Source organism: Bombus terrestris, chromosome 17 (genome assembly GCF_910591885.1).
Source record: "Bombus terrestris chromosome 17, iyBomTerr1.2, whole genome shotgun sequence".
Classification (NCBI taxonomy): Eukaryota; Metazoa; Arthropoda; class Insecta; order Hymenoptera; family Apidae; genus Bombus; species Bombus terrestris.
Genome location: NC_063285.1, coordinates 3,142,244 through 3,159,482, shown reverse-complemented (window position 1 = coordinate 3,159,482; position 17,239 = coordinate 3,142,244). Strand labels below are relative to the sequence as shown.

At 42.9% G+C, this 17,239-nt stretch overlaps 1 protein-coding gene across 1 annotated transcript in view; it reads right to left on the bottom strand.

Moving 5' to 3' along the window:
* The window catches only part of LOC125386704, a 34,012-nt gene extending 20,680 nt beyond the window's left edge, over positions 1-13,332 (bottom strand). Inside the window, exon 1 of the mRNA XM_048413790.1 lies at positions 11,650-13,332. Within this exon, the coding sequence (XP_048269747.1) occupies positions 11,650-11,678 (29 nt within the window). The 5' untranslated portion in view covers positions 11,679-13,332. The remainder of the gene's footprint in view (positions 1-11,649) is intronic.
* Between the last annotated feature and the right edge of the window lie 3,907 nt (positions 13,333-17,239).

The following is a 17,239-nucleotide window of genomic DNA, read 5'->3' as shown; positions in this document are numbered from 1 at the left end:
TTTTACGTTTTCCAGTTTTCGTCCTGGTAACATCTTTCGTTATTGTGACTGCACTCCTCCTACCGACCTTTTTATATAATACATTTCTCTTTCAGTTGCAATTTTAATTGTTGGTATCTGCTGCTGCATTGTTGGACTTCCCCTCACTATTACTAATCGTTAATTTTATTTCACTTTGAAACACTTCTCTGAATCACTTCACTGGAGCACATGATTGATTACACACGTCTGTTTACCTCGGTTGCCCGAGCAGAACTTTAGCTACCAAAGGTGTTGGTGTTACTGTGGTTAGTGTTCATTGCGTGCTGTGAATTTGGAGTTGTCTCAGTTTCTGTGCTATCCTGTTGCGCTTGTAAGTTATTGTACGCCCTGTTTCGTAGCGGCGGAAACAGTTTACGTTGCGGTTGTTTTCTGATTACACAGCCTTTGTAGCTAGCTGGGTGGTTTCGATTGCAGTTGAAGCATTTTACTTCGTTTATTTTTCCTACGTATGGACAGTTTATTGTTAGGTGCGTTTCTGCGCATTTGACACACGCCGGGTTTCTGTTGCAGTAATTTTTTGTGTGTCCATATTGTTGACACCGTATGCATTGCGGTATGTCTTTTTATGTCTTGGTGGCTCCACTGTTACTATTGTGTTTAGAACTTTTTTAATTTCAAATATTTCTTTGTTGTTGTTTTTAGGTTCAAGCTCTATTAGAAATAGCGGTAATGGCTGTTTAGTATCGTATCTGGTTATGTTGTTCATTGATCTTACCTGGTGTCCGATTTTTGCTAGTTCCTCGCATATGTTGTTTGTGTTTGTTTTTGGGTGTAATCCCCTGATTACTGCTTTGTAACTTCTGTCGGCTTTGAGCTGGTAGGTGTGATACCCCGCGTTTTTCTCTTTTAGTGCTTTAGTCACTTTTCTAAATGTTTCTGGGGTGTTGGTCCGAACTTTGACTTGGACTACTTTTAGTTGTTTTATGCTATAATTTTCTTTTCCTGCCGTGTTGTTTAGTAGTTCAATGAGGGGGTCTATTATTTGAGCATCTATGTAGATTGGTGGTGGTTTAGCGATGCGGGTTATTGGTTTTTCAACTGGGTCTGTTACTTTCTCTTCTGGCAGTGTGCTGAAGGAGTTTCGAAGATTGATTTCTTGTAGCCATTGTTGCTTATTTGCTACTATAGCTTTTCTACTGCTTGTGCATGGTGTTACTTTTCTTTTTTTGTTGCAAGTTGCCACCTTCCAGCTTTCGTCCTGATGAGTTAGTTCATTGTTGGCTTTATTCTCATAATTGTTTTGTATTGATTCCATATCTATTTCATTTATAATTGAATACTCCTGTTCTTCATTTAGCGATTGTCTTGGGTTTGTTATGCTTGTAGCTCTATTCGTAGAATATGTTTCGCCTTTGCTTGTAATTTTTATTGTTGGTATTTGCATTTTCCACCATTTGGCGATGGGCGTTGACGTTACTATTTTTTTTTCCCACTTTTTTTTTGCGTGGGGAGGAGAAAATGCTATTACGCATGCCCAGTGACCCGCATCACTGGGTTATGTGGGAGTCGGTCGGATGTCGTTGCCATACCCACTAAAAACCCCTCCTCCTACTTCCTCCGCTTAGAGGGCAGACAACCCCGGTAAAACCTGTCGGCAGTCATCAGGGTTGTCCTTTCGTGCCCCGTTGCATCTACTTCTTCGGGCAGTTACTGCTCATGTCGTCCTCTCAGCCAGTTCAGAATACTGGGCTGGTCTCCTTCTGCGGTTTTTCGTTGTTCCAAGTTCTTGCCCTCATTGCTCCGCGTAGTTGTTGTTACGCTCGTTCTCCTCCTTGCCTCTTCCCAGGCCCTCGCTGTCACCCTCCTGTGACACATGACGGTCTTGCAGAATTGCCTGAATTTATTCCAGCTCTCGTCCTTGGCGGTCACCGTGGCGATCAGATTGCCCACGTCTATCTTCCCTCCCAGAGCGTTCTCCAGCTCGATCCTTCTGTCCATCCACTTCGGGCACGCGAAGAGGGCGTGCTCTGCATCGTCGTTCGGGTCTCCACAGTCGAGACAGTTGCTGTCGCTGTCCCTGCCAATCCTTTTCCTATAGACCCCGAAGCTCCCATGCCCGGTTAGCAGCTGCATGGTGTGGTGATCGATGTCCATCTTCTTTTTGGTAAATAGCAGCGCACTCGGTATTAGCTTCTTTGTGATATTTTCTTTTTTGTAGTTGTTCCACTCCTTCTGCCAGTCCTCTTGGGCCTTCTTGCGAATCGCCTCCAGTTCCTCCTTCAGCTTGGAGCCGTCATCCGTGCCAATCCTGGACCCATGGATCTTGTTCCTCTCGTAGGTCTCTCCGAGCATCTTTATCTTTATGTAAATCGGGAGATTCCCGGTCAACACGCAAAGTGCCGCGTGGGAGACGGTACGGTATGCCGTCGTTGTTATGCACAGGGCCGTTCGTTGTGCTCGTTTCAGCTTTTTCTTGTTCTTATCGGTATTCGCTGCTCTAGCCCACACCGGTGCTCCGTAAGTTACGATGGACTCCCACACATTGTAGTAGAGCCTACGAGCCAAGCTGGGCGGCCCGTTGATGTTGGGTAGAATTCCCCTAAGGGCTCCTATTAACTTGTCGGCTCTGTTACACACCATCTCGATATGCGCACCGAACCTCCGACTGGAGTCGATGACGACTCCGAGATACCTGATGCGATCGGCCGTTTCGATGTCCGAGGAGCCCAACCTGAGTTTCACCACTCTCGGCACTCGCAAGCTTGTGATGAGCATGACCTCCGTCTTTTCCCTCGCCAGGGTGAGCCCGACACTCGTGCGCCAATCGTTGGCGATCCTTAGCATCGTGTTGACCTTGACGCAGGCATCTTCGCTCCTCCCGACGTAACATGCGATGGTCAGATCATCCGCGAAGGCGGTTGCTCTGACCATTGGCATGTTGTCGAGCCTCTCGAGCAACCGGTCGTATACCAAGTTCCACAGGAATGGTCCGAGGATAGATCCCTGCGGAACTCCCGCCGCCACCTCGTGCTCCACCCTGCCGTGCTGGTTGCTCACTATGATCCTCCTTCCGGATAGGTAACTGCCGATTAGCCTTTTGACCTTCCATGGCAGCTTCCTCTTGTCAAATTCCTCGTATATGCTCTTCCAGCTGAGCGAATTGAAGGCATTACTAATATCCAGGGTGATCATCACGCATATTACCTTCTTCTGTTTGCAGATGTTGGCAAACTTCATCACCTGCGTGATGGCATCTACCGTGCTCCTCTTCTTTCTGAAGCCATATTGCCTCCGATGGAACGGGTCCGTCCCGATGCATCTCTCGATGATCCTCTTAAAGCATTTTTCCCAGATCTTGCTCATGGTTGGGAGTATGCTTATCGGCCGGTACGCGTTGGGGAGACTGGGATCCTTTCCCGGTTTCCTTAGCAGTATTACTCTGGCCGTCTTCCAGCAGTCTGGGATCCTTCCTGATTCGGTGATGCCGTTGAACGCCCTTGTCACGAGCTCGCTCCTGCGACTCGCTACCAGCTTCGCGATCTCGCCCGGCACGCCATCGACTCCTGCAGCCTTCTTGGTGTTCATTCTTCCGGCGGCATCGACGACATCGCCTTCGCCGATGGCGACGCTGAGGCTAATATCTCCTTCTTCTTCGGTCTCTGCCTCTTCGCGGCCCTCATAATGGGGGGGTCCGTGTCCCAAGGTGAATAGCCTCTGTAGGACTGCCTTCACCATGTCGATCGGCATGTCGTTTGTTGGTCCCTTGCTTTTACATTTCTTCATGACCGTGCGATAGGGTTTGCACCAAGGGTCGCTCTCCAGTATCTTGCAGTATTCTGCCCAAGCTGTTTTTTTGCTACAGGCGATCTCCTTTTTTAACTGCCTACGGATCTCCTTGTAGGCGTTGACGAGGGGCTCGGTGTTGCCGGCATTCTTCTTTCTTTCTCTCGTCACCTTCCTGAGCGCTTTTTGCGCCTGCGCTCTCAGTTCCGCGATCATCGGGTTCCACCAGTAGTTCGCGTACTTGCGGCTCGCCGCACCGTTCGACTTCCTTAGCATCCCTTCACACGTACCTTCGATGCTCTTTTGCAAGGGCTCGGCCCCATCCTCTCCGATAGCCGCGTTGAGGTCCTCCTTCTTCAGTGTGTCGTCGAATCTGCTCAGGAACTCCTCCGGCGACATGTCCTTGGTCACGTACCTGTAGAACTTCGATACGGTTCGGGTCTTCCTCGTCTTAAACCTGTGGAGCACGTACAGATGGTCCGAGGCCGAGTATTTGTCCAAGACCGCGCTTCCGGCGTGTATCTCGCTGACCTTGTTGGATAAGCTTATTATGTCGGGGAAGCTCGTCTTCCCGTTCATGAAGAAGGTGTACTTTTCCTTGAGCCTCAATGGAAACACCCGGTGGCCGCTTAGTGCCTCCATTAAGACTCTCCCTCCCTTGTCTGTGGTCGATCCTCCCCAACAGGTTGATTTTGCGTTGAAGTCTCCGGCCACGATGACCTTGTCGTGTCTTCCAGCAACGCTCTTCGTCATAGCAGACAGCGTGTCTATGTATTTGCAGTATGCTCGCTTATTTATGTTGGGCGAACAGTATCCGTTGAAGCAGAAGACGTCGCCGACGCGGACGCCCACTATCCCGTCGCTCTTGACCTCCGTTGTTTCATCAGGCAGCTTGCCATTGAGGAGTGTGACCCATATCGAGGCGTCTCCTTTGGTGTCATTAAACCAGTGCGGTAGCTGCCTGTTCGGCTCGGAAATTATTATTATATCCGGCCTCAGTTCGATCGCGCATTGGTGCATCATGTCCTGCGCCAGCTTGCATCTGTTGAGGTTTATCGGCAGTATCCTCATTCACTCGCTTTCAACCGCCTTCTATATTCTGGACAAGCCAGGGATCCGGTTACGTGGTCAAATTTCACTCCTTTCTCCTTGCTGCAGATGGAGCAGCAGGGTGCGTTGACGCAGGCAGCTATCGTGTGGTCTTTGGCTCCGCACTTCCTGCAAATCTCCTTTCCAGGGCTTATCGCCGTGCACTTGTTCGCGATATGCCCGAACATGTGACATCTGAAGCACTTTACCACATTGGGTAGTGCCTTTATCGAGGCTATCGTGAAGCCGGTTCTGATCTTCCGGCTCGCCCCCTCTTTGGCCAGATAGGCTTTCGGCATCGTCACTATTGCCGATTGGATGCCACACGGCGCCATTTTTAGGGTCTTTACTTCGACCTCAGTGATGTCGCTTACGCCCAGTTGCACTACTATCTCCCTGGCTAGTTCTTCCTTGCCTACGAGCGGGTCTATATCCCTGATCTCTATGGAGGTCTTGTCGCGCATTGGTAGCGCTCTCACCTTGCCTCTTAGCGCCGTGTTCATATCCGCCGCGGTCTTTTTGGCGTTGCTACCTGCTTTCAGCTCGATCAGGATGTCACCTGTTCTGGTCCTCCTAATTCCACAGCTCTCTTTTAGGGTCTTCCTTGCCCCTATCAAGTCTTTGTAGACCTGGATCCACTCCTTGTCCTGCCCTACTTTGACGAGGATGGCTTCGGGTCTGTTACGTATCCTCTTCGGTCCCTCCGGCCTCTTTGGCTTGTCCAATGCCGCCCTTCCTGCGTTCGCCTTCCTGACTACCGTCGGGGTGTCCGTTCCTTTTCCTCTCCTTCCGCGGACAGGGATCCAGTCTTCCTTTACATCGCTGTCCGTGCATTCCGTAGTCGCTTTTGCCGAGCTGTTGCCGGCACAGGCTCCTGCGTAGGAGGCCTCCACGGTCGTTGGTCTCTTTCTCTTGGTGTCGCCCTTCCCCTCGACGGGCGATATCTCCTTCCTTTTTCCTTCCTTCTCCTCACTCCTCCCCCGAGGGGTGGTCATCCTGGTGGCCGTGACTGTCCTCGCGTTCCTCTTGAGCCTCATCTCGTCCAACATCGAGTGGAGCTTGATCGCTTTTTTACTGATGGCGTCCCTCCTTTTCTTGATGTCGGTATCCTTTTTGCTCATGAGGTAGAATCTGCTACCTATGTATTGGATTTCGCGGAAGACTTCTGTGATGATTTCCGTCATCGCCTTCCATTCGCTCATCTTAATGACGATACTGTCCTCGTCGTTGCATTCGGTCTCGGCCGTTGCTCTGTTCGCCATGGCCTTCCTCCTGAGACATTCCCTTGGTGCCGCCGCTTCGCTGCCGCTGTCTGACATTTCCGCCGGTGTGTCTAGCTCCGAAGTGCTGGCCGCTTCGTCGCTCGTTGCCCTCGGCTGGCTCCTGGCCAGGCTTCTCGTTGTCTTGCACGCGGTCCCCTCCACTGGGGACTTTCTCATATATCTGGTGATCTTGTCACCTTTGAAGATTTTTTCCTTGGCGATTCGGGTCGCCTTTTGGGTGGTGTCTTATCCTTGAGTGCCTGCATTGGCATCTCGACATCCTCGATGATTCCCGCGATGTCTTCATCAAATTCGAGGTATCTTCTTGTGCTTTTCTTGCACGTCTATTCCTCTGTGACAACTGCGGGTGTTTCTTGGTCCCCGGTCGTGTTTACCGAACGAGGGGAGGCCCTGGGATCGACCTTCCCCTCGCCGTTCGTCCAGTCGTTGGGTGACCGTCGGGTCGAGCCTGGGACGCTACTCGAATCCCCGACGGGGCCTGGAAGCTCCGAAACCCCCTGAGCTGTAAGTTTACTTGACTTACAGTACTTGTCCATATTGTGTTTGTGTCTTAATATACATATATATATATATATATATATATATATATATATATATATATATATATATATATATATATATGTTTGAGATGGATGTCCTTCGACGTAGCCGGTCGTCGTATAATCCCACTGTATACTTCCGCGTGTATGCGATTCGTGTCTGTTCGACGCGGGGAGTTTTGACTGGCCCTCCACGGGGGCGCTCTCCACCACTCCTTGGTTACCCAGGTAGTCCGCACGGTGCCGCTTCGGTCGCGCGACCCAAGATGGCCCCCGCTCTGCCCCTAACCTCACTTTTCACACACAGCACTTTCAATCGTTTCTCTCGCTTTTATACCAGCGAGCTCACCTATCTCTTGTGTTCCCACTCATTCCGGAGCACTAGAAACTTCACTTTCGTGCACTTTCCGCCCGAATTCTTTAATATACCCAGATATTTCGGTTATGCCTACGGAGCGACGTGCACGTGTCCGTTCTGCTTACCGCCATCCCCAAAGTGTGTTTCTTTTCCCACTTGCCGCACTTTCACTGAAGCACTGTTTCGCACGTCCGTTTATCTCGGCTGCTTGGGTAGGACTGTTGACCGAGTAAACTTGTCTCAAAACTTTAAACGCGATTTTCTCAAAATTACTTTTTTCAAGTTGACATGCACGATATCTCAAGTTCCAATAAATCGATTTATTTGAAATTTGGTGCGAATATTCTTTATATATTTTTCTATCGCCTCAACCATGGTCGGATTAAAATTTTTAATTTTACTATTTTAAAAAAATTCGGAATTGCCAAAAAACATGCCAAAAAGGAAAATTATTTTCAAACGGCCGCCATTTTGTGAAAAAATAATTTGTTGACTCTTCCAAGGTTCATACTATAGTCGAATCTATTCTAATTAAGAATCCGTTCAGCTTTTTTGTTTCAGACGACCAGAAGGGTCGATATCATGCACGCCAGGACACCCTTTCTTTGGACCTCCACTTTGCCAGCTCATAACTTTGTGAATTTTTAGTCTTTTTCGGTTAATTTTTTATGTAATCTTAAAATATCAAGATACAAATCATAAAAAAATGGATAGTAAAAATATTTTTTGTTTCGTTTCTACAGAGCTTCAAAAATCGCTCGAAATTCATACCTCTAGACTAAAATACCCCCTTAAAAGGAAAACAATGATCTGACCCGAATCTCTAATCTTCGCATTCTCTTAACTCGCATGTTACATTTTGATCAGTTATATCAAAGCGATCTTCCTCGTTTGTTAGTAATATTTGTTTTGTTGGCAGATAGAAGAAGATATCATAGTAATAAAAAATATTAACTGGGATATAACAAATTGAAATAGCGAAACACAGACGTCGGTCAAGAAGTGTGTGATGTGAAATATTTTCCGGATATATCTGTGGCATACTTCGGATACATTTTACAAATACAAACATTTGTTCTTACATCAAATAAGGATAAAGTATTGATATATGCATCACAAGTTAAACTTTGAGATAAATAATTTTGTAAGCATTTCCCGTAACCATGAAATTGTATGATACAAGCTTTTTAACACTTAGGCAACCGAATAGGGAGACCTCCCTTTTTGGCTTTAGCAACGTGTTTTATTTTTTCGCTGTTATTATCAGTTATTGTTTACCTGGAATTGTTCCCAATTAATTGCGCCACTTTTTCTGCTTTTATAATGTACAGTATATAACAAAATACGCCAATTTAGTGGTGTTAAAATTAATTAAAAAGTTACACTATCCGTTATGACTAAATAGAGTTATGATCGAACGATATTACATTGTAGAAAAATATTAAAATGCATTATGAATTTTTAATTTCACGTTCAAGTTGTGTTATTTATCTTTAATCGTCTTGAACGTTCTTAATATTACCTATATTTTTTTATACTTTTAAACACGATGTATTGCATAAACAATATGTGAAATCGTTAAATAAAATCATTACCACAAAATATAATTAATTACTTAAATAATTTTTAGACCTTTTTGTTACTTATGTACTGAATATTGGTCCTCGATACTTGGAAAAATGCGCGGTGGAAACGTATAATTCATTGTGACGCGCGCCGGTTGGCTAAGTGTTAAAAGATTTATATTCGAAATATAATGTAATAGTTTGAAACATCCTCTATATCTCCGCGAATATAGAAACAATTACGAAATTGTGCTTCCTTTTCTAAATTCTATTACAGTAGAGCCTTCTTTATCTGAACATCCGTTATCCGAATACAGTACTATTCGAACGTTCTGCTATTCCAACATGATACTTCTCAGTAATAGGTGTCCTTTTCTGTTTCAGGCATGTACATATTGTATTGGTGTTCGTATACAATGTATTCTTTCCTTAATTCAATTTAGTGACTGCTAATTGTAAGAATTTGATACAGAACTTGTTGCGACCTATCAATTAGACGGCGATGAGTCAGGCGCAACTGTTATCTTGAGGTTGCGCCCCTTGAACAATATTACCGCTCAAGGTGGATGTAGACTAATGATGCAAAGTAGTTGGTTTATTTGCACTGTTTGGTATACGTTGCAATAGTCGGAATTCGCGTCAGATCTCTACTGTTTGAGAAAAATCGAAAAGAGTACTCCAAAATTAGGGTCAAAGTTGGTCCCATCAGCTTTACTTAATATTTATAGATATCTGCAAATTGATATTGCCAAACTATTCTATATCAATGTATTAGTTGAAGTCCACGGAATTCATTGAACCCAACAGGAATCGTATAGCTTTTGTAATTTTGCTATAAATTAACAGTGCTGAACAGTCTAATCTGGCGCTGCGCAGCCGTACGAAGCAGACCGTGCAGTCGGGCGCCACATCATAGAGAAAACCCTGAATATCGGCGCCGGCGTCAACGTGTTAACTTGCCTTGTTTGTGTTATGTGCGTGCCAGTCAATTGGATATTTGGTGGTTTCTGTTTTCTTAGTGTAAATGTAATATGGTGGCATTTATTGGGGTTTGCTTTTATTTGTTTATCTTGTAGCCACTTTTCTATTTTTGTGATGTGCTCTTGTAGTAATGTAGCTACTGTTGCTGGATTAGTATGCCTGACTAGCACAGCCGTGTTGTCCGCGAATGTCTGTATTTTGCTGTTGGTAGTTGTTGGTATGCCGGCCGTGTATAGTGTGTATAATATTGGGCCTAAGACGCTTCCTTGCGGTACCCCTGCCTTCAGGCAGCGTCTTTTACTTCAGAATATACATCCTTTATTTTTACTATAAAGGTTCTGTTGCTTGGGTATGATTTGAGTAAGTGGTGGATTTATTCCGGGAAGTGTTTTTTGATTGTTTGTAAGAGGCTTTCATGGTTCACTTTGTCAAATGCTTTCGCAATGCCCATGAAGGAGCCTGTACAGTATTGTTTCCTTTCTATTGCTGGTAAAATTTCGTTGACGAGCCTGTGCCTTTTGCTCTATCGTGGAGTGTTTTTTTCTGAATCCAAATTGGTAATCTGGTATTAATTTTTCTTGTTCTATTGTTGGTTATATTATTTTCTCTACTATTTTGGAAAACACTGGAAGTAGTGATATTGCTCTGTAAGATACAGTTTGGTGTGGGTTTTTGCCTGGTTTAACTAACATTATGATCTGTGCTACCTTCCATAGATTAGGAAAGTATTGAATTCTTAAAATTGCATTGAACATTATTATGATTAAACGTATTGCTTTTGGGGGAAGGTTTTTCAAGATTTTACCATAGATTGGGTCGACTCCTGGTGCTTTATTGTTTTTTGTTTTCTTCATTATGATTCTCATTTCTTGAACTGTTGTATTAGGTATGGTACGGTGCTTGTCAGTTGAGCTACTAGTATTTTGCGCATCTTCGTCTCAATGATATTTGGTTTTACTGTTGTTAATATTATATAGAGTAAATGTGTTACAAAGGTGGTTGAACAATCCTGTAGCTTGCTCTTCGTTGCTTCAGGCCCATATGTTATCTGCTTTTCTAATTGCTGGGATTATTTTTATTGGCTTCTTTATTTTGTTCGTGGCTTTCCACTGAGAGTGTTTCTATGAATTTTGAGAATTCGTTACTATTATGATCTTTTATTTTACTTTTTATTTCCTTTGCAAGTTTGTATAGATGTTTTTTGTTTTCACATGTTCTATGTTTTTGCCATTTTACTTTCGCTTTCCTTTTTTCTCTGATTTTGTCAAGGATGTTTGGTTTCTTTTGGTTTATAAGTAATAGTTGCCCCTGCTGCTTCTTGCATAATTTCTGTCAATGTTGTTACTGCCTGTTCGATGCGTTCAGGTGTTTTCAATGGAATATTGCAGTTGATTTCGCTCTTGATTAGTTCTTTATGTTTGCCATTTGATGCTTCTATTGCAAAGCGACTCTGATTTGTTATAAAGTATTAGTTTGCTTGCGTATTCTATTATTAACGGTGTATGATGGGAGCTAAGCTCCAGACTGGGTGTTACTTTTAATTTGTTTGCGTTTACTCCTTTTATACCTGCAAAATTAAGCAAGTCAGGAATTTTGTTTAGATCCGTCTGCCAGTGTGTTGGTCTTCCTGTGGATAATATGTTGAGATCACTAGTTCTAGTAAATGTTTCTAGTGTTCTACTTCGAGGTGTGTTAATTCTTGAGCCCTATAGCGTGTGCTTTGTATGTGTGTGAAGTCTTCCGCTGCGATGTAATTACTTATGTTGAAAGAATTACGTGACTTAGCAGTCAAAAAGATATTGATATTCAATATTTAGAGAAGCTATCGATTAATCTTAATTTGTATTTGAAATAAATGAAATTTCACACGAGAATAATGATTGTTATAGTATCAGAAAATTCCATTATCCGAAGAGTATATCTGCTTATAAATTCGCATAAAGAAGACTCTACTGTACTTGCATCAGTTCTGTACAATATTGTAAAGTGGGAAAATATTTTTATTTATAGTAATCCATTCTTCGTTTTCATAATAATTTCTATAAGACTTAATTTTTAACTTAACTTACATTCGATTGCACTTTAAAGCATTAAACATTGTTCCAAATTCTGTGGGATCCTTGCATCGATCACAAGTACATTCAAAAAATTTTGTTTTAAGAAGATGGTGTCTTCTGTTTGCAGTACCCCACAATGGATCCGTATAACATATAGAAATGTGGTCTCCTAAAATATTTCATACAAATTCATACAGTTGCATTTATCTAGAAGATTTAGGCTAAGAACAGACAATTTATTCGACACGATTTTTGACGAATTGGTCACATCGCCTTATACTCGATAGCTGAATTGCTTACAGAAACAGGCACATAATTTCTTAATCTCGCGCGAAAATTTTTAATTCTACCATCGTAAGTGATCCTTTACACCGTTGATTTATTTTCACCTATGAGAGGTACAAGTACACACAAGAAACAGTCCCTTAGCATAAATGTATGTATATACATACACGAACAGGTCATACAGCTGGAACCACTTCGATCACTACATCTTCACTATTTTAGTGAAAAGTATTTCAGATAAAAGTTGAATGGTTGCAAAGAGGACAGAATTTGACGCGATTAGTGTCTTTGTAGGAGAATGCGAAAATACATATGAAGGTCAGATCTATCTTTTTAAATAAAATCATATACTTTTTATTATGTTAGTCGATCCAACTCATAATCCTATATAGAAAAGAATTAACCTATTCATATAAAAATACATTAGTTTATAAGTGGCATAACTGTAGCCACTGCGATACCTCTAAAAATAGTAACTTGAATTCGAGCAGTTCACAAAAAACAAAACTTGACCTTCTGTGCATCTTTGAAACCAACTTATATCTGAAAAATTTGTCACTAAAATCATGACATGCACAGTGATCGAAGTGGTTCCGGTTACCTTCATCCCGTATATTGAATATTCTCAGTAGATGACCATATTAGGTATTCATAGGAAATTTTAAAGTGTAAAATTACATAAAGTGCGTATAATGTGATAAAAGAATTTTCCTCCCTATCTATATTCTCAAAAAGATGAATTTGCATAAAAATACTCAATCCAATTATTAGCAAATTTCTATTGTAATGGCTGTAACAAAAGCTAATATTTTAAATTACTTGTTGTCTTACTTAGAAAGAGGGGAAGAGAGAAGCATGGATATTTACATAGATATTGGAAAATTATTTTGTTGTAATTTTTTTCAATCGACATTGTAATATTTTCAATCAACATGAACTTGGCTATTTGTATATGTAATCAACAGTTTGCAATTGAAATCTATTTTGTAATAGTAGTGTGACTAATTTCTATAAAATTGATTTGGTAATCTCAACGTCTTTTTGTCGACTTTCGTCGACTACCCTGTGTGTACAGTTAAGAAACAGTTAAAAGAGCCTATTACTTCTTTAAAAATTGCTTCGCGTGTTCTTAGTCATAATAATGCTTCTATATGTATATATACAGATCATTTATGTGATATCAAATTATTTGTAAATATGAAAACGGCAAAAAAGGTTAATATATAGAAATACTAGATAAATGATAAACAATTTAACTTTACACTACAAAATGTTTATGTAGACGTCAGTCGTTTTGCCTTAGCATTCACATTTGTCCGAATGACAGACAAAACGTTCAATAACACATTACTTGTTAAGTAGAGCCAAAATGTTCAACACACATATGTACACATGTAATATAGAGTATTCTATTCACTCATCGTAAAACATTGCCAGCATCTTCCATAATTAAGAATAAAAGAATCATATAAACATAGGCTTATAAACTTTTTATCAAAAAGTTGTAATGATGATGCGAAATTAGCGAAATTTTCGTTTAAATATAACAGGCAACGAGTACCAACAATGTCGCACCTCAACAACGTCGAGTAATTCTTTGGTTCAACCAGATTTTTAATTGTGATTTTTAATTGTAAACGAAGAAATTTATGTAACATGATTTAATGCACGTCAGGAATCAATATAAAGAAATCAATGAGAAGTTTGTAATATAACGAGGATACTATATCTTTTATCGAACGAAAAATTAATCGGTTGTTTCGCGTTTGTGTTCTAACTTTTTAGAAATGGATTAACACAACATTTTTTCCCTCATTTTTAGTCATAGGATATGCCAACACCGTTTTGCACAAAAGAATATGGAATATGCTGTACTATTTGTTGCTCAGAAAATTATATTTGAGACTGCAGAGCAGCAAGAGCATTATTCCGCTAACTCGCTCACCATCACACGATGCCTCATGGTCTTATTTGTAGATACAAAGTTTTTAGCTGACACGCATATCTATTTTTATGATTGAGGCTATCCAAACCTACAAAAATGAAAGCTACATTCGTTCCAAGCGCCTTATTCTGAACGAGTTATATACAGGATGTTCGACTACAGATGTAAAAAAATTTAAGGGATGATTATTAAAGCTAAAATATGATAAAAATCAAGAATAAAAAAGTCATTTTATGGAGTAATGTGTAATAATACAAATTGTTGCAGTGAGTCTCATTGCTAGAAAAACTCTACATCTTCTCTAGTCAGTTCGCTGTTGAGTGCCGAAGCGTGCAGACGTGTCTCTAGTGCCCAGTGAAGTTCGAAAGCAACACGTGTCACCCAACCGTCGAAAGTGAACACAACGTGCTCCAATCCTCCCAAGTGTCTCCTATCCGCCAGAGAGAAGAAAAGCCTACGCATCTAACCCCTACCCGAACCTTGCCTCATAGCCACACGACTAGTTATTTATATTGAAATAGCTAGCTCGATGATGGCCCAGCAATCACCACCAGGCTCGCCCACGCAAACTTACAACTACCCCGCACTACTCCCCCCGTGGCAGAAGTGCAGCAGATCCCCATGCGCCAACGACGCCAATAAGGCGAAAAAACGCAAAATTGAATCACCAAACATAAACTCAAACCAACAGCAAACAACACAAATCAACACCCACAATAGGTTCGCAATACTAGAATCCTCAAACGACGCCATGGAAATCGCAGGCCCGCCACCAAACCAACAAGCACAGAGAAGCCCCCCTCCCCCACCAATATTTGTCAATGATGTCATCGACATCCAGACAATGATCAAGTCCTTAGAGAGAGATATCTCCAAGGAGGACTACAACCTGAAGATTACCAACAACCAAGTCAAAATCCTGCCGACAAATCCAGAAGCCTACAGGAAACTCACCAAAACACTTAGGGCCCTGAACGCCAATTTCCACACCTACCAACTCAAAGAAGAAAGACCTTTTCGGGTGGTGCTACGAAACATCCACCACTCCGCAGACATCGACGACGACGAGTAATTCTATAGCTCTCCTTAAAAGAAATTATTGTAGCGGCACGCGACAGTAAACATTCCAACGGTTTCTGTCGCGTGGCTCGCCACACACAGACCCTATTCTTTGAGTAAGATGATTACCAGATGTCGACGCGTCTCCACAGTACATGTTCAGCTAGCCCGAGGACCTGCTATAAATCTTAAGATCTGTTTAACTAAAGTCCTTCAAACCGACAAACAGTCCTCGTCCCAACTACGAGAAAATAGGAGAAATCTATTTTCTCACGAACGACGCTTCCTCTTCTCGAACTTTCTCTTAAGGGCGACTAGCACCCTTCCCTAACCACCAACATGGAAATTGACCAATTAACAGTAACGCCGATTTCCCTCACTTTCCGAATGAGGGCTTTTCTCCACGAATCCGATGATTTCGTGCCCTTAGGCACACCCGTCATAATTTTCCTCGACAGCGTTACCGTGATGGAGAACCACTCTCCGGTACGATCGCAAAGACGATTCAAGTAACTCTCAGATACGTAGTGATTGCCTCGTGCATTAACATTGAGTACAACTTAGACGCTGAAGAAAAGTAGAGTTCGTCATCCCCTTGACCGCGGATTCGTTAGTGAGCCTAGGATCATTGTCATTAGCTTCTCGAGTACCTAATTATCGCGATTACTTGTCCAATTCGTTCATAGTCATATTTGCACTAGTAAATATCTCCTCTATTGCATGATGATCACGTCTAGCGCCAATAGGGATTCGTTTATATCGGACATATATATATATATATATACATACGTACCAAAGAATGCCTCTCCGTCTCGACGATGTCGTCGAGGAAAACTATATTGGGTGGGTCTAAGGATATGAGATCCTCGGATTCGTCAAAGAAAGCTTTCGTTCCGAAGGAGAGGGAAATTAGCGCTATTGCTAATTGGTCGATCTCCATATCGGCGTTTTGAAAGAGATGCTGGCCGCCCTTGAGGGGTGGTTGTTGACGGGGGGCAACGCTCGTGGAGGATAGGTTTCTCCTATCTTCCCGTAGTTGCAACAAAGTCTATTTGACGGACTTCGCTAGACTAAATCTTAAGATCTATAGCGGGTCCTCACGTTAGCTAAACATACGCCGCAAAGGCATGCCGACACCCGGCGATCATCTTACCCGGAGGACAAAATCTGCGTGTGGCGGGCCGCGGGATAGAAACTATTGAAGTATTTACTGCCACGTGTCGCTACGACTATTTCTTTTAAGGAGAGGTATAGAGTTACTCTGTGCCTTTGTTAGATAAAACGTTCATCCCTTTGACCGCGGCTACGTTCGGCGACTGATTGCCGCCTCGAGCCCAAGCTCATGATCATAAATCTCGAACAATCGGAGTGGCATTTGTTTAATCTACGTTACAGAGTTGCGGTATTCCCGCGAATCCAAGGAGGAGCTCCCCTTTGGAGCGGTGGGAGGACCCCTTTAGCGCTGTAACCCAGATTTCATCATAGCCGCACTAAGAAACTGTTGTAATTCGATCCGACTGTACTTATTCGAAATTTATGATAGTGAGCTCGGGCTCGAGGTGACAACCGGTCGCCGAACGTAGTCGCGGTCAAGGGATGAACGTTTTGTCTAACAAAGGCATGAAGTAATTCTATAGCTCTCCTTAAAAGAAATACTTGGGACGGGGCACGACGGTAAACATTTCAACGATTTCTGTCCCGTGGCTCGCCACACGCAGACTTTGTCCTTCGGGTAAGACGATTGCCAGATGCCAACGCATCTTCACAGTATATGTTTAGCTGGGCGAGGACCCGCTACGAATATTAAATCTCAATTACACAAAGTCTCTCAAATAGACAAATGGCACGTGCCCCAACTACGGGAAGATAAGAGAAATCTATCCTTCCACGAACGACGCTTCTCGCTAGCAACTTTCCCCAAGGACAGCTAATATCTTTCTCTAACCACCAACATGGAAATTGACCAATTAACAGCAACGTCAATTTCCCTCACCCTTCGAGCGAAGACTTCTCTCCGCGAATCCGATGATCTCGTGCCCTTAGGCACACCCATCATAGTTTTCTTCGACAGCATCACCGCGACGGAGAGACACTCTCTAGTGCGATCTCATCAGTAATCGACCTGTCTTTCGTATACGAAATAATTGCCCCGTGCTCTAACATATAGTGTAACTTAGACGCAAACGAAGGGTAAAGTCCAGTATCCGTTGACCGCGGAAACGTTGCCGGAGCCGAGACCATTGTCATAGTGCCGCGAATATCGAAACCTTGCGATTATCTATCGACGCTGCAAATCTCTCTAATTTGTGTCAA